This window comes from Culicoides brevitarsis, chromosome 2, assembly GCF_036172545.1.
Source record: "Culicoides brevitarsis isolate CSIRO-B50_1 chromosome 2, AGI_CSIRO_Cbre_v1, whole genome shotgun sequence".
Classification (NCBI taxonomy): Eukaryota; Metazoa; Arthropoda; class Insecta; order Diptera; family Ceratopogonidae; genus Culicoides; species Culicoides brevitarsis.
Genome location: NC_087086.1, coordinates 2,229,878 through 2,255,037, shown reverse-complemented (window position 1 = coordinate 2,255,037; position 25,160 = coordinate 2,229,878). Strand labels below are relative to the sequence as shown.

Here is a 25,160-nt window from a genome sequence, read left to right as displayed (position 1 = left end):
GTAGACTATTGTAGACTAGACAAGGAACATTACTTACAACTTATGTCGTTGTTTATTGTTGATACACTGAAAATGCTCATCAACATGAAAAAAAACCCAGCAAATTTTTCGTACATGCAACAATTACCTATGGAACGAACGAACAACGCACAAACCGGCAACATGTACACGAGAAAAAAAATCCACAGGTACGAAGATCGTCATCATCATCGACGTCGCGAAGCCTACAGCACTGTACACACACGAAAAATTCACTCGCGGTATATAAGGTGTTGAGCATTCGGCAACGCGCTATTAATATAAAGTTAGCTCTGATCAAGATCGCATCAAATTTATTTATTTTTGTCTTAAATATTTTTTTCCGAATATTGTTTAAAGTTACAAAAATAAGAATTAATCGCGATACAAGAACATTTTTGTGCTGAAAAAAAATTTTTTTAATAAAAAAGTGTTAAGTGAAAAATATATAATTAAATTAAAAGTAAGAATTTTTATAAATAAAAAAAAATAAAATATGAACTGACTTGAATCACATTTTAAAAAAATTAAGTGTTTTATAAAAAAAATATTTTAATAAAAAAAAATTATAAAAAATATTAAAATATATTTTAAAAAAGTGCAGAAAGGACATAATTGACAAATTAAATTTTTCGGATAAAAATATCAATTTTTTAATCAACATTATCATTAATATTAATACACATGTTTAAACATATATTAATTTTTTAATATACATAAAGAAAGTAATTTTTTTAATATTATTTTTTTTTTATACATATTCAATTAAAAAAAATATATATTTTTTTATATTTAAAATTTTAATATAAAAAATTTATATAACATTTCATTTAAATATATAATTTTCAATTTTTTTTCCTCGATTAAAATATAAATGTAATTGAATAACAAAGTTAATTTTTTTATATATAAAAAGGAAAGGACAGATAAATTTAAAAAAAAAGTAAATGCATTTGATTAACTTGGTGAGCAAGACACATCACGAGACTTGTCCAACGTAATCAAAGTAGGATTATTGTGTAACTTATGAAAATTGTGAACGAATCGATCTTCTACTTTCATTCACTTCTTTAAAAAAAATATTTTTTTTTATTTATTATACAACAAACAAAAGTTGTACCAAAAAGTTTTTTTTTCACAATTTTTTTAACATATATTTTTTTTTAAAAAATAAATAAATATTTATAAACTTAAACACCTTGTATGAGAATTTTGCTAAAGAACCCATAAATCACAAAATTGCAAAATTATAAATTTTATTGTCGTATTAACTGACTGCCGTGTGGGTGTCGAAAAATTAAATCATACTTAATATTTTTATGATTATTTTTTTTCTTTTATTTAGCTGAATTTTTACTGAAAAAAAAATTTTTTTTCATTTCTCAAGTACTTTTTATTATCATTATCATATCAAGTGTGTCAATATTTATTATTTTATTACCAAAAGCGTTAACAAGTACAATAAAAAAGTTGTAAAAATTAAAATTTTTTATTGTTAATAAATATCAACAACGAAAAAACACGAAAGAAAATTAAATAAATTTGGGTCAGGTAATTTCTTATGTTTTTTTATATACTTTCATGTATATTAAGGTAGAAAAGACGTCTATACTAGATAATCTTTAACCTGCCACTGTTTCATATATTATATGAAGAGAGATTAAAAGTGTACTTGACCTATAATTATTAAGAATTTTTGGCAACCTAATTCTTCGGGCGAAAAATTTTTTTAATGATAAGTTTTTGTTTATTTATTAATATTTATCAATTTTTATTAATTACTGAGAAATTCCCATAATTAAAAAAAAAAATAATAAATAAAAATAAACAAAAACAACATAATTATCAAAAAGTAATAAAATAAAAAAAAAAATCTCTAACTCACGAAATTCACCCAATTTCACGTCACAATATTTAACATAAATAAATTATTAATCATATTACTTTTTTTTTTAATCTCGTAACCTGAGAAGGCTATAAAAACGTAAAATTTATGTCACAAATTTTGATAGAACCCATTAATATTGTCAGTCGAAAAACAAAATATACATATCAACACAATTCAGGCGAAATTCGTGATTTTTTTAAAGGTCACACTTTTTGTTTTGAATTTTTTCGTGATGATTGGATTTTTTTTCGCTCATATAACATGAAATTGACTCATAAAAGTGGATCAGGATCTACTTTGATTGCACTTTAATGCATCATCTCGCGCCAAGGTTAATTAAAACTGCATGCAACAACGATCTGTAATTAATTCGTAATAATAACTGTGCGATGATGATGATGATGATGCAGAAGAGACATGCATCGACCTTGACTTGCGCTCTTCTGGTTCATTCTCAACATATATGTTTATATGGCGCGTTCTGAATTTCCTTTCAATTTTTTTTTGTGTTTGTAATTTTCGTGTGAAAAATGTTGCATAAAAAAGTGTCGGATTAACAATCATATTCATATATAACTTGAAAAAAAACAACAACGAAAAACACAAGAAATATTATCTTAATAATAGTTATTATAATGGTGCATTCAATTATTAAGTATTATATTTACTCAGAAATAGTGTTAAGTTTTAGCGTCTAATGCTTGTCTGACTAAAACTGAGTCTTACGTGAATAACGTTAATGTTATGAAAAAAATATTTGAAAAAAAAACGTAAAAAAAGAAGTTTCGTTCAGTGCATAAAGATATAATTGAGATAATGTTAAGTTGGTGACTACCGTTTTTGTTTTTTTTTTGCACTGCAAGATGAAAAGTGACTCAAATGGTTCGCGATCCAAAAAAAAATATTAAAAGAGATTTAACATATTGATAAAAATAATCATTTTCATGCTTTGTGAAGCAAGACGTTTGTTTATTTTTTAAAAAAATGATTTGAAAAGCTTTTTATTTTATTTTATTGAAATTTTTTATACAAATAAACATAATTTTTATTAAAGTTTTAAGATTTATATTATTATATTTAAGAAATTAAAAAAAAAATAACCAAAATAATATATTCAAATAATAATATTTTTAATAATAATAATATTAATATCAAAATAATAATATTTTTCTAAATTTTTTTATAGATATAATAATAATAAATATAAAAAATTTAATTTTCATAATATTTAAAATAAAAAAAAATATATTTTTTAATAAAAAGTAATATTTTAGTTAGATTTTTATTAAATTTTCTATATGAAAATATATGATATTTAAAATTACTTTTAAATCATATATTTTGTCATTTAAAAAATTTAAATATTTATTATATATAATATTTTTATTCATTTATTTATTTATTTTCTTTTTTTTTTAATTTTTTAAAATTAATTTTTATTTTTTTTTTTTTTTTTTAATTTTTTCTAATTATATAAATTATAATAATATAATATTATACATTATGTTAAATTATTATTTTTTTATTTTGAGTTTTTATAAAAAAAAAAAAGTTAGAAAAATAATATTTACTTTTAATTTTTCAATATAATTTACAAGTATTAAAATATATACTTTTAATACAAAAATATATGTTAATATTTTTTTTATATTTAATCATATATTTTATACAAAAAATATTTCAAATCATTATTTTTTAACACGAAAAACTAAAAATTGATAACTATCCAAGTTCTTCTATATTTTTTTTTCTCTGTAAACAAACATTCATTTGCCTCTCACGTGTCTTTGACTGCAATTAATGAATGAACTTATACAAAAAAAACTCCCTTTTACGTTAAAAAAAATGTTTATTTTTTTACAGTTCGTGGAAAAAAAATACTATCTGATATAATTGAAACATTAAATCCGACTTCTGACACATTCAACTACTAAACAGTTACAGCTGATCGGTGAACAATGAGTTTTTTGTTCTTCTGATGAAGAAATATTTATATGTTATAAAAAAAGAGAATTAATAATAATAATGTGATAAATTCATATAAATAAACAAACAAATGCACAACGAACCGGCTTTCGCAAGCATTTTATTTTTCAAAAATAATTTATCATGATCTTGACGCGGCGATCGTTCGCCATTCGCCATTGTTTCTGTTCACACACATGTTCATGTGTGAAATATTGTTAGGCTAGGTTAGGAATTAATTTTAAGTGACGTCGACTCATGTGAGAAGTGATTCAAGTTCAATTAACGAAAAAAAAAGTGTTAAATTGTGAGATCATCAAATTTAATCAACTTCCCGTATTTTTTTTTTCCGTAGATGCATTTAGCAGTTCAGGCCAGTATAGGTCTTTTGTTGCTCGCAGTTGCAGCGACGAAAGCCGACGTTTCGCATCTCAAATACGATCATGTCGCACAACCTAGTCAACATCAAGCGAGTTTCTCGGCATCCGCAAACACAGTAGGACACAACGGAGCACGAGGATTCCATCAATCGAGCGCTTCGTACAGCGGGCACAACAACGGGCAACACTTTGGCGGTTCAGTTGTCAACAATAACGGACAAGTTTCGCATCATGCGCATCACGGAGGTAAGAAATTCAGCATTTTCTCACATGGGAACTTAATAATTGGTTGAAAGACGGTAGAGACGGGGACTAATACGGACCTTGTACTTCATAAGAAACCCTTTCGAACCAAAAATCAGACAAAATTTGGTGTGGATTTCGAATTTTTCTAATTTTAAATATTCCCTTTCCTTTATTTTTCCAAAAAAAAATTCAAAAAATAACCAAATTCGGATAAAAATTGGTATTAACCCAAAAAATTAACACAAAAACGAATCAGGCGCCGCTCAAAAAGATTATTGGTGGCAAAATATGGGAGATGCGTCGCCTTTCAAACAGGCAGCAGCTGCTCAACAAGTCGCTTCAAGTCCGTGCAATACGAACGTAGGATGTTCCGCGAGCACAAGTTCCGTGAATATTGTTGCTCCAGCTCAGCAGCAAGTACAACATGATTACTCGCACAATCCATTCTTGAATGGCGGGCATCAAATACATCAACAAGCCGGTAATGGTAATAAGGGGGCGGCAAATACTCATTCAGTTAATTCCTTTGTTGTTAGTGGTAGTCATTATAACGATAACGGTAATAATTTTTATTGGTGTGGATTTATTTTATTTAATTATTCTTTTATTTTAAGTCGTAGAGTAGTTGAAAATTATTTTTTAAGATTTTTTTCGACAAAAAAAAATTTATATTATAAAAATTCAAGAAATTTAACAAAAAAAATTTTTTTTTCAGATCTTTCATTTTTAGATAAACATATTTAAAATTAAAAAAAAAATTAATTAAAAAATTTTAAAATTGAAAATAAAAATTATTTAATTTATAATTTTTTTTATTTATTTTTTTTTTTTTTAATTAAATTTTTTATAAAAATTTCTTAATTTTTTTAAAGTTTAAATTTTTATATTTTTTTTTAATTTTTTTTAAATTAAATTTTTATGATTTTTTTTTTAATTGAAAAATTTTCTAAAAATTTTTACAATTTTTTAAATTTTAATTTTTTTTTTTTTTGAATAATTTTTTTTAAATTTTTATAAAAATTTTTGATTTTTTTTTAAATATCAATTTGTATAAAATATTCATATTTTTTTTAATTTAAAATGAAACTGAAGTAAAAAAATTATTTATTTTCAATAAAAAAAATTAAATTTCTTGAATTTTTATAAAATTTTACCAATTTCTTGAACTTTTTCTAATTTTTTATTTCTTTTCCAAAAATTTAGGTGCATCTAAATCGCAATACAACAAAAACTCGCAATTCATTTCCGCCTCACAATCTTCCTACAAGACGCCATGCAACGAACAAGGCAAGATTTGCGCCCCAAAATCCTTCTGCAAAAACGGTCTTGTACGCAGCGATCAACTCAGCTTACTCGATGATTCACGTTCGGTAAGTTTTCCTAAAAAAAAAAATCTAAATTTTATTTTTTTGGCAAAATATTTACTTACGCGACGGTCAAACGTGGGTTTCTGTACTTGAAATTTGTTTTTTAAACTTTTTTTGGGCGTTCAGTTGACGTCAATAGCATCTCCTTGATCGCGCAAAATCAGTCATAAATTGCATGAACGACACCCGAACATAACTTTTATGCTCATTTCGCGCATGTTTCACAAGAAAATTCCATTCCATGCCTGTTGCTGCTTGCAGATAAGAGACGCGATGCCATTGAAACGCGTTTACAGTGAAAATTCGACACAGATAACATCGTCGTCGAGCCATCGAGTGATGCGCGATGTTAATGATCGACCTTGGATGGAATGTAATGCACTCTGAACTGAACAATTGCGTTCGTATAAAGAAAAAAAAAGAGAATTGATGAAAAAAATTAAGAAATAAATATCAAGTCGAAGAGATGGCATGGAGAATTATGACAAAAATGTGGTTTATGCGAGTTTTGTTGAACAAAATATTCCATTGTTGTTGGAATTTATGATTTTTTTTAAAGATTTCATGCAATTTTATGCTAAATTTCGCACGAATTTAATGAAAACATTTAAAAAATGCTAAATTTTATGACTATTTGTTCAAATTTTTTCTCAAGAAAGCCTTCAAATGAACTTTTTCGTGCTCTTACTCTTCCAAAATTTTTACAAAAATAATTTTAAAAATAATTTTTTTGATAAATTTTCAATTTTGGTTAAAAATAGTTGACTCAAAAGTTCAAAAATAAAAAATTGCCCCAAAAATCATCACTTTTTGGGCGTTTCTCACACAAATCTACGACATAAAATACAAAAAGGCGCGCAAACTACACGATTACAGAAGCCACACTCCTTTTACAGTGCTCAATAAATCGCCTTTGTGCTCTTCTCTAACAATGCTTCGAACAAAAATTCAACTGTAAAAGGCAATCATCGCTTTACATGGGCTGGAATTCAATGGAATGTGTGACATGACACACTAACTAACGCCGTAACTCACCAACTCCTCCGAAAACGGTGATTCACTAATGGCTTTTCGCTGTTTATTTGCTTTTTTTTCGATCAAATCTAAAAAGAAATAAAAAAAAAGAAAGGGATGGTATTGAATAATAATAAAAAAAAATCATTGAGCGATAAAATCTAACTAATTTTTGGCATTGCTACCAAATTTGTGCGATTCAAAGCAAAAAATCAGCTGTTTTGATTGACCCACTTCAGCACGTCGCTGTCGTCGTCTCGAGAGATTGTCAACTGAAAGAAGCGACGCATTAGCATTATAATCGCTTTGTTGTTAATATCATTATTTATTATCGCTTTTATTGTCAAACACTTGCGCACTGCTTTTACTGTCGCGCCAAAACAACAACAACATATCGAGACGACGACGATCGCAGCTAAAGAGGAGTGATGATTGCTTCATAAACCATTTAAGCCACGAAAAATGTGTAGTCAGTGCAAGAAATGATGATTATTATTACTCGTTTTCATAAAAGTTTTATGATGTAATGATAAAATTTTAATATTAGGCTGATGCAATTAACTAAAATGTTTAAAATTTAATTAATTATTTTTTTTTTATTGAATATTAGATTCAATATTTTTTTAAATTTTTTTTTTAAATATCAAAAAATATTTTTACAATTTTTTAAAATTATTTTCAATTGATTTTTAATATTTATTTTGTTTGAATTTTTGAAGATTTGGAAAAAAAATATCTGAAAAAAAATTTAAAATTGAAAAAAATTTATGTTCAATGAAAATTTAATTTTTATAATTTAAAGAACCACATTTACGATTTTTTCTTTAATTTACCTAATTTTTTAAATTTAAATATTTCAATAAATAATTTTTTTTTTAATTTTTCAAAACTTTTCTAAAATATTTTTTAAAATTTAAATCATATTTTAATTGCTTTTTAATATATATTTTTTAATTTTTAAATTTTTAAAAAAAAAAATCTGAAAAAATATTGAAATTAAAAAAAAATAAAAATAAATGAATTTTTAATTTTTATAATTGCCATTTTTTTTAATTAAATATTATTTTTTTTAAATTTAGCTGTTTTCAATTTAAAACAAAAATAATAAAAAAAAAATTTAACATTTTCCTTAATTGAACTTGCCTAAATATCAAAAAATTTGGATTTCATTTACCAAACGATTGCCTCAATAAAGCTGAAAAGAAAACAAATTATTTCGATAAGTGGTAATTAAGTTCATTTGATTGAAGCAGCGGGCGAGCAGCGCCATGCCAAAACGTCATGCAGCGTGAAAAATGTTGCAAAATTTGTTTGTTTGTTTAGAGATAAACTTTGACGCGTTATCTAACTATCAAACAAACAAAAAATCAAGTCCGTGCAATTATATTGCAAGGCGGATCTTCACTTGACCCAATAACGACCACACAAAAGCTTTTACATCAAAAAAATAAAAATTGGAAGTAATCAATTAGTATCGAGCTCTTTTTTCTTTTTGTTCGATTCACCGTCGTCTCAAATTACGTTGTAAATTTATTTTTTTATTTGCAAACATCCTCATCATCATCGCCTTTTCAACAAAATGGCATAATGAAGCTATTCATTCAATAAAAACCGATTATTTAATAATTTTTTCCTTTTTGTCATTGTGAACGACGATGATGATTATGGGTAATCTGATTGAAAAAAGTGGATTGAATATTGAAAGAAATATGATTTCTTTCTTTACATAAGCCGCGCACGATGTGTGTGTCATCCGCGCAAAATTACCATTAGTTCAGCTTTATTTATGAACTTGGTGAAAAATGCTAATTTTTGTTTGCAAGTTCATTGATAAAACGCACTCTGAGTCATTTGGCGGCTTTTTTTGTTTGTTAATTAAGACTCAGGTAAATTTTTATGATGTTTTGCTTCGAGGGAGTTTGTCCTGATTTTTTACACATGACAATGTTTTGATTCAAAATAATAATTTGCTTGGTTTGGATTAATTGGAATAATGAATGTATAAAAATGCTGTAAAAAAATAAAATCTCAATTATTAAAATAATTTTTAAAAAAATAATAAAAATAAATAAAAATTAAAAAAAAAAATAAAAAAAAAAATAAAATAAAAAAATAAATAAAAATATAAAAATAAAAATAAAAAAAAAAAAATAAAAAAAAAATAATTAAAAAATAAAAAAAAATAAAAAAAATTAAAAAAAAATAATTAAAAAATAATTTAATTAATTAAAATTTAATAAAATTTAAATTTTAAAAAGAATAAAATTAAAATAAAACAAAAATTAATAAAAAATTACCTTTTAAATAACATCGCATGAAATTGCAAATAATAAATCCTCGTGACAGTTTCTCACAATATTTACGAAGAATCTGTTAAAAGTTCCTTCAATTAGCATAACTCACAATCCAACAGCTGTCTCTGTGAAACGTCAAGATTATTTTTCAAAAAATATCACAGCCAAAAAAAAAATTGAGATTAATTTACCTAAGCGCCACGAAAACCAGTTGGCATTAGTTTCATTCACACATCGCACTGCTTAGACAGACTCAATTTAATTTATGACATGATGTAATTTAATAATAATGTAATAAATAAGCAACATTCAATTTCCATGATGCTCGAATGATGATGATGATGAGTTAATATGGTTTTAATATTGTAGCTAATCGGGCGTTTGATACTTGAAAACTATTAGCGAGTAATGTTTATGACTCTATTTGAGCGCAGTTGACTTACTTTTTTACTCGCAAAAACAGTTCCACGCGAAATACAAAAATTTATTGTTATTACTTTTGGCTTTAATGGGAAATTAACGGATTTTTTGAAGGTTTTGCGAATTCCCTTTCGAAAACAAAAATATCGTTGAACGAGTCACGGATCATAAAAACCTGAGGAAAAAAAAGAGAAAACAAAATAAAAGGGAATACTTGTTAAACAGGAACTTATTTTTTTATCGCAAGGACACACCTGCAGCTTTACGGAAATAATCATCTTCACGTTCTTTTCTCGACTTCGCGTTAATTATAATTAACTGTTTTTTTTTCTTATTTTTCTTAAACATAATTTTTTATCTTTACAGGAATGCGAAAGCGGAGAAACATGTTGCAAAATTCATTTCGGTTCACAAGCTGGAAGTCCTTTCCAAAGCAATTCACAAGTTCGTTGCCGTTCTGGAAACCAAAAATGCGTTCCGTCGTACATGTGTGTCAATGGAGAACTTAGCGGTGAAGGTCTCCGATATGCCGCTCGTTTATTGCCGGTAAGTGATTTTTATTAAAAATAATTTTTTTTGCATAGACATTTGACCCTTGAAACAATTTCAAGTTCGAAAAACAATCGAATTTTTCGAAAAAAAAAATAATAATAAAATAACATTGAAAAAATGATTCAGATCTAATTCATGTGATAAAATTGTCTCACAATTCAATAAAAATATTTTTTTAATAATTAAAAAATTTCAACATTTTGAGGCGTGCGATACTCTTCCGTGCCTTAAAAAGTCGTTGTCGTCGTCTTGCATCAATGCACCAATTGTTATTTTTGTCTGTCTTTAGCCACGAGCATATCTTGTTTTTTTTTGTATGTAAATTTTTCGTGAAACAAGTTTTTTTTTTAATTTTTTCGAACAATAACAACAACAACAACAACCGAAATGACCAACGGTGATGTTCGTCTTCTTTATAATTTCATTTCATTATTTTTTCTCTCTGCATATTAAATTTTTTTTTAAATTTTTTATTTTTTTGTTACGTAAATAAATGGAGTAAAGTACCAGTTTTACTCTCTTTCCCTACTGACAATGACCTTATTTACGATTATTATTAAATAATAATGTTTATGCTTTTTTTCGTACGCACTTTTGAGATTTTTTTTTCGTATTGTATTGTAATGTTTTGTCTGCCTGCACAATTATGCTCAGCTTGATTTTTACACGCATTTTTTTATTATGTTATATTAATGATGCGTTGAATTTTTTAAGATGCCTGTCTAATAACATTTGTTTTGTTTAAAAAATTAATGTATGTTGAAAGTTTTTAACAATAATTATTAGTTTTAATTATTATGATTGTTAAAAAAAATAATATTTGTTGCAAAAAATATGTTAAAAGCTTTTTTGCAAAATTAAATTTGAAAGGCATTGAAAATTATATATGATATACAATTATTTTAAAATATATATATTTTATACATTTTATAAAATTTTAATAATTTTTCATATAAAAATATAATTTATTTTATTATTTTCATAAAAAAAAATATATTCAATTTAATAAAAAAAAATACAAAATATATTATTATAAAGTATAATATTTATTTTTTACGTTTTAATAAAATTTAAAAAAAATTTCGTATAAGTTATATTTTTTTATAAATATTAAGTTTCTAATTATAAATAAATTATTTTTAACATTTGAAAAAATTTATATATTTTTTTTATTATTTTTCATTAAAAAAATATAATAAATTTAAAAAATTAAAATTTATTATTATTATGTTCAATATTTTTTAAAATTTTACAATTTTTCATGAATTATTTTTTAATTTTCATTAATAAAATATTTAATTTATAAATCATAAATATAAATAAATATTTTTTTATGAATAAATTATATTATATATTATTTAAAATTTTTACATTTTATAAAAATTTTTCATGTATTTGTACAAAATTATTATATTATTTTTCATACAAAATTATAAAAAACTTTGACTCTAAGTTAAAATAACATTTTAAGTATAAAGTCACTTGATAATAATCTTTAATCCATGAATGGTAGATCTCTAAACACTTGTAATATGATATGTATTACTTACAAAAAAAAGTACAAAAATGACATCTCATTGTATTTTTTGTATTCAAAATATTTTTTATTAAATAACATTCATCTTCAATATTTAAACAACAATGAAAAAAAAACTTTTTTCATTATAATATTATATTAGCATTACTTTATTATTATTATTATATTTTACAAATAATTCAAAATTTTTCAAACATTCCAACGCACCAACATCAGCCAACATCACATTATAAAATAAATCGTCTTGAAGTTCATTATCATATAAAATTACGTACCTGAATTCAAATACAGGCAAAAAAGGCATTAAAAAACGTCGTTGGCAGATGACGAGACGTTATTTACTTTTGCGTAATTCAGCTAATTATGTGACCGAAACAAGAAAAAGAATGTTTTTGTCGTCGTCGTCGAGTCAAAAGTTCAATTACTGCCATGGCTTTGGCATGATGATGGGAAAATGAACGTGACCCACAAAAAAAAGTCGTTAAGAAATTAATTGTAAACATGCCGTTAAAATGCATCTCATCAAGAGTAATTAATAATCCGGAGTCATAATGAGGCACATAAATTAGATTGAAGCGTCAATCAATGTCAAATGGAATAGATTCTTATTGAATTGTGCAATATTTAACGACAATTATTACCTACTACCATTAGGTAGATTGAGTTCAAAGCACCCGAGCACGAGGCAAGAGTAGAAGAAGAAGCGCAGCGACTTTTTTTAATGTCAATTTTTTAATGAGTGCAAAAAATGTTAAGGTTACATTCTGTTCATATTATTTATGTCTTTAAAATTGCATGATCATTGATTGCATATCGACACGTTGTTTGGTTCAAGTTGACATTGAGCTCGTAAGATCTTTGTTTTTTTTTAAATGAATTCTCAAAATTTATTGATTTTTCATGAAAAATTGATTTTTTTTTAAATTTTAATTTAAAAATTTTCAAATAAAAAATCCCCAAGAGACGATTTTTATAAATATATATTTTTTTTTCAAAAATAAATTTAACAAATTGAGATAAAGTTAAAAAATTCCCATCCACGAAACCAGCTCGAATAATGATTTGCATGTTTATCGTTCATAAATTCAAGTAGCTGGTAACAAAATTTAATGAGCTTTACTTCTTCTTCTTTGGTTCGCATGTAAATCCCAATTTTTTATCATTTCAAATAAATCACAGAGTAACGTAATACAAAAAAAAAATAATGAAAATGAGAAAAAAAGGGAATGACCACCTGTCAGATGTTACTGTATTATATTACAGTAAACTTAAGTTACGTTGACATTAATCATCCCTTTTTATTTTTTGTAACATAATTTTTGTGATTGTTTAAAGAATTATTTTTGCTTGGTTTGGATTTTTTACTTTGTTTAACTGATGATTCAACTGAAAAAAAAATAAAAATATTAAATTAAAAGATTCAAGTCACTTACCTTTGGCATCAATTTTGCCTCATTTTGAAGTAAAAAATAAAATAAAATTCGCATCTCAAATGACCCAATGAATGAATGGTGCTTTGTTGTTGTTTACAATCGAATCTGCGGTTGCAAAATTGTATTACGTTACAAGATTTTTTTTTTATATATTTTGTTTTCTTTCAAAAGTGTCATCGTTACATAACAGCACGATGCAAGTAAAAGGGAACTTTTCTGACCACGAGCCATGTTTCACTTTTAATTGCATTGACGGGAATAGTGCGCGACACACGCGAGAAATGCAAAAAGAAAAAAAAATCTGAACTGAGTGATAAATTACAATTTACGAGCAAGGGACACAATAAATATTTATGAAATCTGCTCTGGAATGCAATTTTCGCGTTAAAGTTTCGTTAATTGTTATTTTGATGCGATTTTCAGTCAGACACACACTTTTAATCGCGTCGCCAATGCGAAAAAAAAGCCTGATGTAACGGTCAGATTTAAAAAGCAATAAAGACTGAAAGTTAATTACGTTATTACTCGTACGAGAGCGAACAAGAGACTTCCAGCTGTGCCTAATTATGTGAGTGACAGACAGATTTGACAGAATGCACGTTCATGTTGCAAGTTGCAGATTTAAATGCGTCGTCGTTGCGTAATATTTGTTTAAGCTACTGCACACAGGAGATCAATGAAGTTCTGAGAGATAAAGAATTTGATTGATAGCAGCTTAAAAGTAAAGATTTGAGACAGCGATAAGTGACGAACCTTAATGACTTTTGATATCTGATTGAAAATTTCGGTGCTACTTCGTTTTTTTTTATGTTTTTGAACAGAATTTTTTTCTGAAAAGAGATTAAATGATGAAGAATTAATTAAAAATATTAGTTTTCAACCTAAAATTATTTATTTTATGCATTGAAGCTCCTTGATGAGTTTTAAAAATTTTTAAAGATTTAAAAAAATTTTTTTTTTCAAAGTTTTTGTCTTAAAAGTTGCAAATTTAAAAAAAAATATTTTTTTTTATTTTAGAGGTAAATAAATTTAGATTATTTGTTCAAGTTAAAATAAAAAAAAAAACATTCAAAAAAATCTAATTTTTTTTAATACTGCAATAATTATTTTTAAATTAATTAACAATTAATAAAAAAAAATATTAAAAAAAAGCTCAAAAATATAAGAAAAATTTTTTTTTTATTTCGTACCATTACATTTTTGAATTTTTAAATTAAAAAAAATAATAATAAAAAATAAAAAAAAAATTAAGAAAAAAAAAGAATTTAAAAAAATTAAAAAAAATATTTAATTAAAATAAAGTTAAAAATTCGTTAATTTTTTTTTTTCATTTTTTTATTTATTTTTTTTTATTAATTTTTAATTTTTTTAAAAATTGTTGCAGTATTTTAGATGAATTTTTAGCAAAAAAAATGATTTTTTTTAATGTTTTTTTTCAATTTTTTATTTAAAAGATCTAAATTAATTAATAATTAAAAAAAATTAAATACGATAAAAATTGTTTTAATATTTGCCATTTTATATGAAGAAATATTTCAAACTTATTAAAAGAAAAAATTAAAAAAAAGTTATGTGAAAAAATACCTTTTAAAACAGCTCATTGAAGATCCTTATCATCAATTTGCTCAAAAATGACGCAATTCGAACGTTAAAGGGAATTCCCTTCCATGTCATCATCCTCTAACGATCAACTTGCACTGCTTATCGCATCTCCGGGTTATTAACCAATCATCACGAAATCGTTATTAACTATCATTAACTTGTTGCAAACACGCTTCAACGACAGCTAATCAACCACTTTTAACGAGAAATTACCGACGAACCGCATATTTGACGAAATTGTTGCTCAAAAAAAAAAAAGTTGAAATCTGAAAACAAAATGCATTAATTAAAAAATTTGAAAATACACGCCGGTTCATTATTTTATCATCGCGCATTCATTACGACGCGGCGCGCGAGATTACATTCAATTTATTTAATATTTATTAATCAGACCTCTTTGTACAAGTCGTCGCTCGTATGATTGACCCACATAACTGCAAGATCATTTTTTATTATTTGCGCAAGCTGGCTTGACATCTCCATGCGACGCGGCGTGCATCATCATCAACGAAATCTGACAAAAAGGCAATTAGTTGTACCTTTTAATGAATAAATTATTGCATTTACACGAAAAAAAAGGTGCTTTGATGCCGAGATGCGATTAATTCATGTGACAACGAAGGGTTGAGGAATCCAATTTTAATCGTTTGTTTAACCCAAATTCCGTGAATTTTGACACACAGAGGTTACAAAATGTCACAAAGTTGATCCGCTTAAATTTCTTGTGTAAACTAATACGGAAGTCTGGGCAGTTTTAAGCTCATTAGCTAATAAAAAGCGAATTAGAACGATAAAAAGTCGAGTAATCCGTTAAGATGACAACTTCTGTTGTGACATTTTTTAGGCGTTAAGAACATCCTACGAACGGATTTTTGGTACAAATTTGAATGAAACTCACATTTAAGTCACCTTAGCTGTCACGCAGCTCACTTGGCACATCATTAAACGGGAAATTTATGGCGTCTCGTTATGATTTTTAGCATTTTATCGGGCATTGCTTTCTTCAAAAAAAAAAAAAAAAATCTCGTTCCATAAAAATTTAGATTTAAATCCTGATAAAATCTCGCAATTTACGACTTCTAAACACTCCTCGTTGCATAATTTGTTTGCTTCAATCCGAATTTTGCACTTTCAAGGTCAAGAATTCTGAAAAAAAATAAATGTTGGATAATTAATCAAAAATTTTGACCATTTTTGGAAAACGCTGTGATGGACAAAACAATTATCGCGCATAAACAACAAACAAATTAACATACAAGACAATAAAATTTATTTTTTTGAATTGAATGGCGGGAGATTGAATTGTTATAAAAAAAAATTTAAGAGATTTGGATCATCTTGTCACGCACCAATGTATCGAAATGGAGCAAAAAACCTGGCGAACGCGAAAAAAATCGGTTGTCGACCGAAATCTTATTCAAATTAACCTTCGCAATGAAAATAATAATAATAATTGTGTTTGGCTCGCTCCTCGTCGTCGTCGTCGTCGTCGTAATAATAAGACAACTTTCAAGGCGAATATTTTAATTTTAGCTCCGTTTGCGCTTGTTAACATGATGATGATGAGCTTAGCTCCGATCTGCATCGCTAAGTGTCGTAATGGCGTTTAACAAGCGTAACAAGGAGTGTCGAAAAAACCTTAGAATTAGGGTTCAAGTTTCACGTTTTATAAAAAAAAAATTATTCAAGACCGATTTGCGGTAAGAGCTCTCAAAAAGTGAACTCCTCTTGACACTTGCAGATCAAAAAAGTCTCAAATGTCAAGTCAAGTGGATTTGTTTGCAATAAAAATTCGTAACATTGAAGGCGACATTGTATGCAAAAAAATAAATAAATACGAGAAAAAAAAACGACACTCGTTATTATTTAATATTAACCAGTTTAAAGAGCTTCTAGTTTTACATCGGACTCGATCATTATTGTTATTATTTTTTTTTTATTGTAATTGTGTGTGGTTGTGTAGGTCAAGATTTCAGTAATTCGTCATTAATTGATTGACGTACGCTGTCGTTTTGCAAGTAATCAATCATCATGCGAGATACTTTTCGGGTTATTTTCACTTTTGTTAAGGTGAAATTGGTTCGATTTTGTGAAAAAAATTACCAACATTTTTTTATGAAATTAAAATTTTACGATTTTTATAAAGAAAAATTATTTTTTCGAAGAAAATTTAATAAAAAATTTAAATTTTTGGATTTTTTAATTTAAAAAATTAATATTTTTTTTAAAAAAAATTAAAAAAATTAATTTTTAAGATAAATTAATTAAAATTTTTATATTTAATTGTAATAAAAAAAAATTAATTAAAAAAATTTTAAATTTAAAAAAATTAAAATTTTAATTTAAGCAAATTTAATAAAAAATTAAAAATTTTGATTAAATTTAATTTTAATTAATTAATTGCTTTTTGAGATATTTTAATTTTTTTTCTAAAAAAATTTAAACTAAAATTTTAATAAACAAAATTTTTTAATTTGAAAATAAAAATTAAAAAATTTGCTAAAAAGTTTTTTGTAAGATTTTTTTAAAATTTAGAAAAGAATTTAAAATTACAAGTTTGAGGTTATTTATAAAAAAAATATATAATTTATATATCAAACTAATTTTGAGACTAAATTTATTGAAAATTTTCATTTCAAGATAAAAGTTAAAAAATTCGTTAAAAAAAATTTACTCATAAAATCACTTAAAGAAAAAATTTCCCAAAAATGTATCAAAAAATGCACTTTAACACCTTTTCTCTGCCCAAATATGTTTTTAATCACACAAAAACACGAAATAAATATTCGACTTATGTAATTTCGACACATAAACAACAAAAACAATTATTAACAAATTTTGTAACGTTTTACATTGCATCGGAATTTTTCATTAAAAATTGTTAAAAAATTTCATTTCTCACCAAATTTAATTTAATTCAAGTCAAAAACATCCACGTGACTTGTAAAAAAAAGTTTTCCTTGTTAACCCTTGTTGTTCAGTTTCACTTCTTTTGAGAGGAGAATGACGTTCAATTATTAGTTTTTGCAACATTCGCATGTTCTCTGAATGCAATTCTGTCTTGTAAAATCATGCGAATAAACAAACAAACAAGTTGATCGTCGCAGATAAAAAGCGGAATGATGACCGAACTCTTGTAAACAACAACTTCTTTGCATCGCATATCTGATCAAAGCCATTGCAGTTAATTGAACATTGTAAGACATTGTAAAAAACGACGAGTCGCAATAAAATCCGGGCACACATATTACGATTTTTTAATCAACATACATGACCTTTCTCACTTTGACCAACTTTCTCGTGTGGTAATCGTCGATTTCGTGACATAATCATCACTTTCGATTTCGATGTTTTTATTTTTTTTTTCTTTTGTCATTCGTTCGTCAAGTCAGCTGAGAGGAGGCATGATGACTAACGTTTAAGAGCAAATTCTAAGTAGTAAGAAGAATTGAAGGTGTCAATGAGCAATCATGACATCAACTAAAGTGAATGCGGATCGATGTAAGTCGTTGGCGTGTGGGAGGACATTCGCCTCTTTATTCGTAAAGTGTCATAAAACTTGTTCTAATGACAAAATTTATTAATAAAAATTATATATTTGATCGTTCGTTGATCTTTTCTTGAAGATTTTGTTCAAGTTTTATTCATTTTTTAAGCTTGAATTAGCAAAAAAGCGATTTTCAAATTTTTAACGGTCATTTTTTGAATTGACATTTACGAATTTTTGATTTTAATTGTAAATTTTTGACTGAAATTGAGTAAAAATTTATACTTTTAGCTTTTGAATTAGCAAAAAAGCGATTTTCAAATTTTTAACGGTCAGTTTTGAATTGACATTTACGAAATTTTAATTTTAATTGTCAAAATTTCTTATAAAAATTGAATTTTTTGATGATAATTCTTATTTATTGTAACAAAAATCGATAAAAAATAATTTATTCATCCAATAAAACTCAAAATTTGAACCTTTTAACCTTTGTGCATCTTTGAATTACCAATTAATCCGAAACAATTTATAACTTTTAGCATTAAAGGGTATCGCAATAAAACACTTTAGACCGTTTTTTAATAGACATCGATAAATTATCTCATTTTGATAACATAATCAAGCAAGTTTTTATTGCTTCGCACTCGTGCACTTCCATAAATCATCCATTATTATCGTTTCGTAGACCACGTGAGTAACGAAAAAGACACGGAATGCAACAAATTGTAAAAAAATGCAAGTTTTATATATATTATGAAATGCAATAAAATTTACCTATAGGAGTTAAAATATGCAGTTAGTTGAAAAGTATCATCGTAATAAAAATAAACGATTTGCATAAATATCGTCTTTCTCACTTGAGAGGAGTCTCTCTTGCGCATTGAACAGATGTTTCTTGTTATAAATGCTAAATAGATGCACTTTTATTTTAATCATCATCATCATAGTTGTAATAATAATATTAAAATATATGTTATACGTTTATAAAGTTAACATATATTATTTATCTCTTTGCAGTTTTGTAATAAATAAATACATAACTGACCTACGCTACAGATTGTTTGTATCTCGCGGGCATTGCCGGCGTTTATTATTATTTAATTTGGAGTACAAACGCAGTAAATTAATATTTTTTTTTTATTTTTTGAAACATGAAAAATTAGAGAGATACGAAAAAATGATAAGTTAAAAATATATAAACACAAATCAATAATTAATCAAGAAGAGTTATTTCTTCATAATGCTTCGCAGTGTTTTTATTTCGAGATTATTATTTATTAATTTATTAATCTTTTTAATAAATACATTTATTTATTCGTTGAGAAATGAGAGAGAAAAATTAATGGATTTTAATTTAATTGTGAGGCTTACGGTGTGAATTGCAACATAAACTTATAGATGTTTATAGGAGAATGCAAAATGTACAAGTTTTTGTAGTATTTTATTACTCAGAAAAGGATCACTGAACATATTTATGTTACATGGATTGCACTTTGACATGAGAACGTTCAACCTCTTCTTCATTTTTTTTACTATGAAGAAAATTTTAATTAATGGTTACGTTTTTTTTTCATAATTTGTGTTCTATAATAATAAGTTTGAAAAAAAATTATTTCTTATAAAATTATATATTTTAAAATATTTTATTTAAATAGTTTTAAAATAAATAATAATTTTTATTAAATTATATATTAATATTTATTTATTTAAACTTTTTAAAATAAATATTTTTGTTTTTAATAAAATATAGTTTAAAAGTTATATTTTTTTTATTAATTAACAATAATTATTATAATATAATTAAAATTATGTTCAAAAATTAATTTTTTTTTTTTATTTTTAAATATATATACAAAATGTATAAAAAATAAAATATAATTCTATATGATGAAAAAAAATAAAATTTGAAAAGTAATAATTAAAAAATATAAAAATATAATAATAATATTAATTAATAATTGTTATAATAGGTATGTATAATATAATTATTATATTGATTATTAATTTAATTATTATTTAAATATTATTATTACAATTTTAATTAAATTAAAAATTATTATAATAATTATATTATACATATTATAACAATTATTAATTAATATTAATATTTTTAATTTTTTTTATTTTTTTTATTATTATTTAATTATAACTTTTAAAAAAATTTTTTTTCATTATATAGAATAATATTAAATTTTTTATTTGTATATTTTGTGTATATTTCAAAATAAATAAAAAAATAATAATTTTTGAACATTAACCTTCAATTATCATAATGTTCTTCAACACAAACATATATAATTAGTGTATTAATAAAAATTTTCCATAAACATGAAAATGCCAAATTAAGGAACCATTTAAAAATTATCCATTAACATTGTCTTAACAATCAGAATCAAATGCTTGTGCTAATGAATAAGCAAATCAATCATCGAAAAAAACAACACATACGAAAAATTTGCCTTCGAGGCATTAACTATTAAAAATAATCACACACATGTATGTTTGCGTTTCCTACAGTTCCGCCTATTATGATGATGATTATTATTTTGATTATTAAAATTCGACACAGCATTAGAATTGACGACGATATATTTTTAGCAGCAGCATGTGACGTGGGAAACGTGCGTCGTTGTCGTCGCCTTGAATTGTAAAAATTGAATTGAATCACTTTTTTTTTGATTGATGAGAATTATACATGACGTGTCGTTAGACCTTTGCAAGGTCGTTCATGGTAAACAAATGAACTTGCATGTAAAGTGCATGCAAATATTTGTTTTTTTTTTTGAACAATAGTAAATTTTTTATTGATTCTGAACAGATGCGTTTTATTAAAAAATAAAAAATGAAGAAAAAAAGAAATAAAAATATTGTTAAATAAATATTCACCTGTTCAATGTCAAGCGCATGTTATTGCAAGTCGTTGTCGTTAAATTTGCATTAAATTTCATTCAGAAAACGAAAAAACACGAGATTTATCGGAATGTATGTAAAGCAAGTACACGGCATGTTTGTGATAAGAGTTATGACGGTGACATGGGGATTCAATGCGAAACTTTTGTCTATGTAGAGGTCGGCGCGGTGTGTCATGCAGATTGCTAAATTCGTCAAAAAATGCCTTTTTACAGCACGTTAAAGGTCAATATCGTTGGAATAATGACCATTTTTGCGCAAAAAAGCATTCCAATGTGTGGGATCGATGCGATAATCGATCGTTCGGGTGATGTTTATTGTCACGTCGTCGAAAAGTGAAAGTGCAAAGTGTCACGCGTCACTGAAACGAACGACATGGATTATGTTATTAACGCATTTGTGAATGTTCGTGGGTCAAAAGTCATCAAAAATGTCATTAAAATGACACAAATTGAGTTTTTTTTTTAATATATATGCTTGAGAAATGAGTAATAACGGTTATTTTTTATTTTTAGGCTCAAACCTGTTCGAATGGCGATGTTTGTTGTTCAGCTGCTCGTGCTTTATCCGACAGTCAACCTGCTGCTCAAACCCTGACATCCAATGGATACGTTCTCAAAGTCCCAGATCGTCGTTATTTGCCTTCCGTTGATCCCGAACGCCCTGATGAAGAGCCCGCCCAATCTGGAAATGACGTTCAAAATGTTCCAACAGCAACTCCTCCGCCAGTTCCATCGACAACGTACTTACCCGCAACAACAAAACGTCCCGTTGCTCCTCAACGCCCATCATATCGCCCTCCCGTGACTCAACCTCCCCGTCAATTCGACGAAGTCCCGCAATCGCAAAACAACAATCCGACACTTTTGATTCCCGTTGGATGTCCCGCTGCCATGAATTGCACAGATCGTCAATACTGTGATGCCGGCGGTATGATTTCGAAAACGCCCGTTGATTTGTCGCCCGAACAAGCATTGTTCCGTGTTCCCTTGATTGAGTGCCGTGATCGTAAAACTGGACAAGATGGCGTTTGTTGTCGCGATCCTGACTACACTGATCCCTGGCCAACGGAAATTTTGGGACAATATCGCCCCGATTTGCTTGGATTCGATGATGGATCGTACAAACCTGAAGCCTCAAATCGTCGCTCGGTTCAAGTTAAGGCATCTGCAAGTCACGTCGCTCCTCAACGCGTTCGTCCCGGAACTCCCTTAAGAGCAGCAGCTTCCAATCAAGTTTCTCGTCAAGTCCCGTCGCCAAATTCGCTCTTTAGTGCTCAACAAGTTAAACCTTCCGTATGCGGAAAACGTGATAGAGTAAGTTTTCCTTAAAAAAAAAAAAATTAAATTTAAAAAATTAAAAAAAAAAAATTTTTTTTTAGAACACTGAACCCCGTGGTCAAACCGAAACTGAAGCAAACTTTGCCGAATTCCCATGGCAAGTAATGGTTGCTCGTGAATCAACGAAAACTCTTCTCTGTGGCGGCGTAATTGTTGGACCTCATCACGTTCTTGCTACTGCTAAATGCGTTGAAGGCGTTCGCCCAAGCGATATTGTTACAAAAGTCGGTGAATGGCAATTGGGAGAGAATTCTGAACCACGCAAATTCCAAATTTTACACGTCAGATCCGTTCAACCTCATCCTCAATACAATCCCAATACGTTGGAATATGATATGGCGATCATCCATTTGAGCGAACAAATCAACTTTGATCAACATGTTGCCCCAATCTGCATGGATGAGCAAGAATCCAGCAAGAATCTCGATAATTGTGTTACTACTGGATGGGGAAAAGATGCTTTGAGAGGTAATTTGTTTGACTTTTTAATGAAATTTTTATCCCAATGCACATTTTGAAAATTTATCCCAATGAGAATTTGAACTTTTTGATCCCAAATATCATTTTAAAAAATTTTTTAATGCAAATTTTAAAAAATTTCTAATGAATATTTCAAAATTTTCATTCTAAAAGACATTTTTGATTTTTTTTAATCCCAAATTATATTTCAAAAATTTTCCCAATGCAAATTTTAAATATTTTTATAATGATTATTTGAAATTTTTGATCCCAAATCACATTTCGAAAATTTTCCCAATGCAAATTTCAAAAATTTTTATATTGAATATTTTGAAATTTTCATTCCAAAAAATATTTTTAATTTTTTTCTATCCCAAATTACATTTTGAAAATTTTCCCAATGCAAATTTTAAAAAATTTTCCCAATGCAAATTTTAATTTTTTCGACCCAATGCACATTTTAAAATTTTTAAAACGTAATTTTTTGTAAAAATTAAATTAAAAAAAATTAATTTTACCTTAAATCTCTTCACAGTTCACGCTCGCGGTGCCATTATGCATTACACCGATGTCTACATGATGCCACAAGAAACTTGCTCTGACTACCTTCAAACGTACGATTTCAACGCCCAATCTTCCGTTTGCGGTCATACACGTGTCGACGCATGCCAAGTTGATGCTGGAAGTGCTTTGGCTTGTCAACGCCCATCCGGAGATTATGTCTTGAAGGGTATCTACAGCAGCGAAACGGAATGCAATACCGACAGTCAACTCGTTACCTTCACAAAAGTCGATCCTCAATGGGTTAAGGCAGCAATGAATGGTCGATCATCAGTTCCTCATCAACAAGCGCAAGCCAGCGAGCGTCGTGATGTTCGTGTGCAACCTGCTAACGGTTATTTGCCTCCCAGAAACTAAATATTTCGTTGAGAATTTCGTGAAAAATTTTTAATGAAATCCGCCCGAAGAAAAAAAGAGATAAAATTTGAACGAAATTGATATTAGGGAAAGAAAATTATTAATTATCACAAAAAAAAACATTGAGATTGAAAAAAATCGTTAAATATTATTTATACCTATTTTTTAAATATATTTGTAGAAATATGCACCGGCCTAAAATTACATCATGCACAAAACATTTTTTTTTAGGAAACCATAATTTATCGACAAAAACATCAAATTTTCAACTTTTTTTCCACAACTGTTAGTTTCTTGTTTAATTTTTTTTTTGTTATCTTGTTCAATTATTTTTAATTATTATTTTTTTTTTGTTTTTTAATATTATTATTATATCATTATTGTCATCATTATCAGTTCAATAATTTTATTATTTAATAGAAGAATTAAATACTCTCTCTATACAAAAAAAAAAAAACATATTTAAATCGCAAAAATATAATTCAGTCTTCGTGATTGAACAGAAAAAAAGTATTGAATACACTTTTAAGTTTAAATAATAAATAATAAAATAAACATAATTAAATTTATAAAAAAATAGAATTTAAGTTTCAAATCCGATCAGATTCTTCTTCGCCATCTAATCCACCTACATTTAAAATATTAATAAATAAAATCATGAAAAAAAAACTCATTTATCCTATATATTAATAATAATATTAATTATCGACTTTTGTACATAGTCTTTATTTTATAAAATATTTTTATTGCAAAAAAATGTTGTATCTAATTCTAAGCTTTTGACTTTTTCTGTGAACTGTTCATCTACAACATATTCATGTATCAGAAATAAATATTTTTTGTAATAAAATAAATGAAAAATAATAATTTTTGTTTTATTCTTGAGTGCTTCAAAGGAGTTTTCAAAGAGAAAATTTTCATAAATTAATAATTAAATTACATATTAAAATTTATCAATTTAAATTATTTATTAATTAATTTAAATTATTAATTAATTAAATTAAAATTAAAAAAAAGTTAACATGTTGAAAAAAAGTTGGATAATTTTTAATATGAAAATACGAAAAAAAAAATCGTAAAAAAATGCAAAAATTTTTTTAATGTCTATTTGAAGCTTCAAAATTAAAAAATATGAGAATTCGTAAAAATTACGTAAAAATACGTAAAAAAAATACGTAAAAAAATACGTAAAAAATACGTAAAAAAAAAAAATGTTATTTGTTGGTCGAATATATAATTTTCATAATAATATTTTTCTATATATTTTTGGACTATTTTTTTTTTTTTGATCGAAAATTTATATTTTTAATTCAAAAAATATATTTTTTTT

General features: G+C 26.1%; 1 protein-coding gene across 1 annotated transcript; it reads left to right on the top strand.

The window, feature by feature from the left end:
- Positions 1-411: 411 nt before the first annotated feature.
- LOC134831204 (inactive serine protease scarface-like) lies at positions 412-24,092 on the top strand. The gene is made up of 8 exons (XM_063844872.1): positions 412-481; positions 4,227-4,497; positions 4,754-5,056; positions 5,701-5,867; positions 9,959-10,138; positions 21,629-22,429; positions 22,495-22,921; positions 23,448-24,092. Exons 2-8 carry the CDS (start codon positions 4,227-4,229, stop codon positions 23,828-23,830), a joined length of 2,532 nt encoding a protein of 843 aa, XP_063700942.1. The 5' UTR covers positions 412-481; the 3' UTR covers positions 23,831-24,092.
- The last annotated feature ends 1,068 nt before the right edge of the window (positions 24,093-25,160 follow it).

Bases quoted from the DNA above. Each gene is read 5' to 3' on its own strand.
- LOC134831204 (XM_063844872.1), top strand. From the start codon at position 4,227: ATGCATTTAGCAGTTCAGGCCAGTATAGGTCTTTTGTTGCTCGCAGTT. The intron at 4,498-4,753 runs GTAAGAAATTCA...AAAACGAATCAG, and splicing joins GCATCATGCGCATCACGGAG to GCGCCGCTCAAAAAGATTAT. The intron at 5,868-9,958 runs GTAAGTTTTCCT...TTATCTTTACAG, and splicing joins TACTCGATGATTCACGTTCG to GAATGCGAAAGCGGAGAAAC.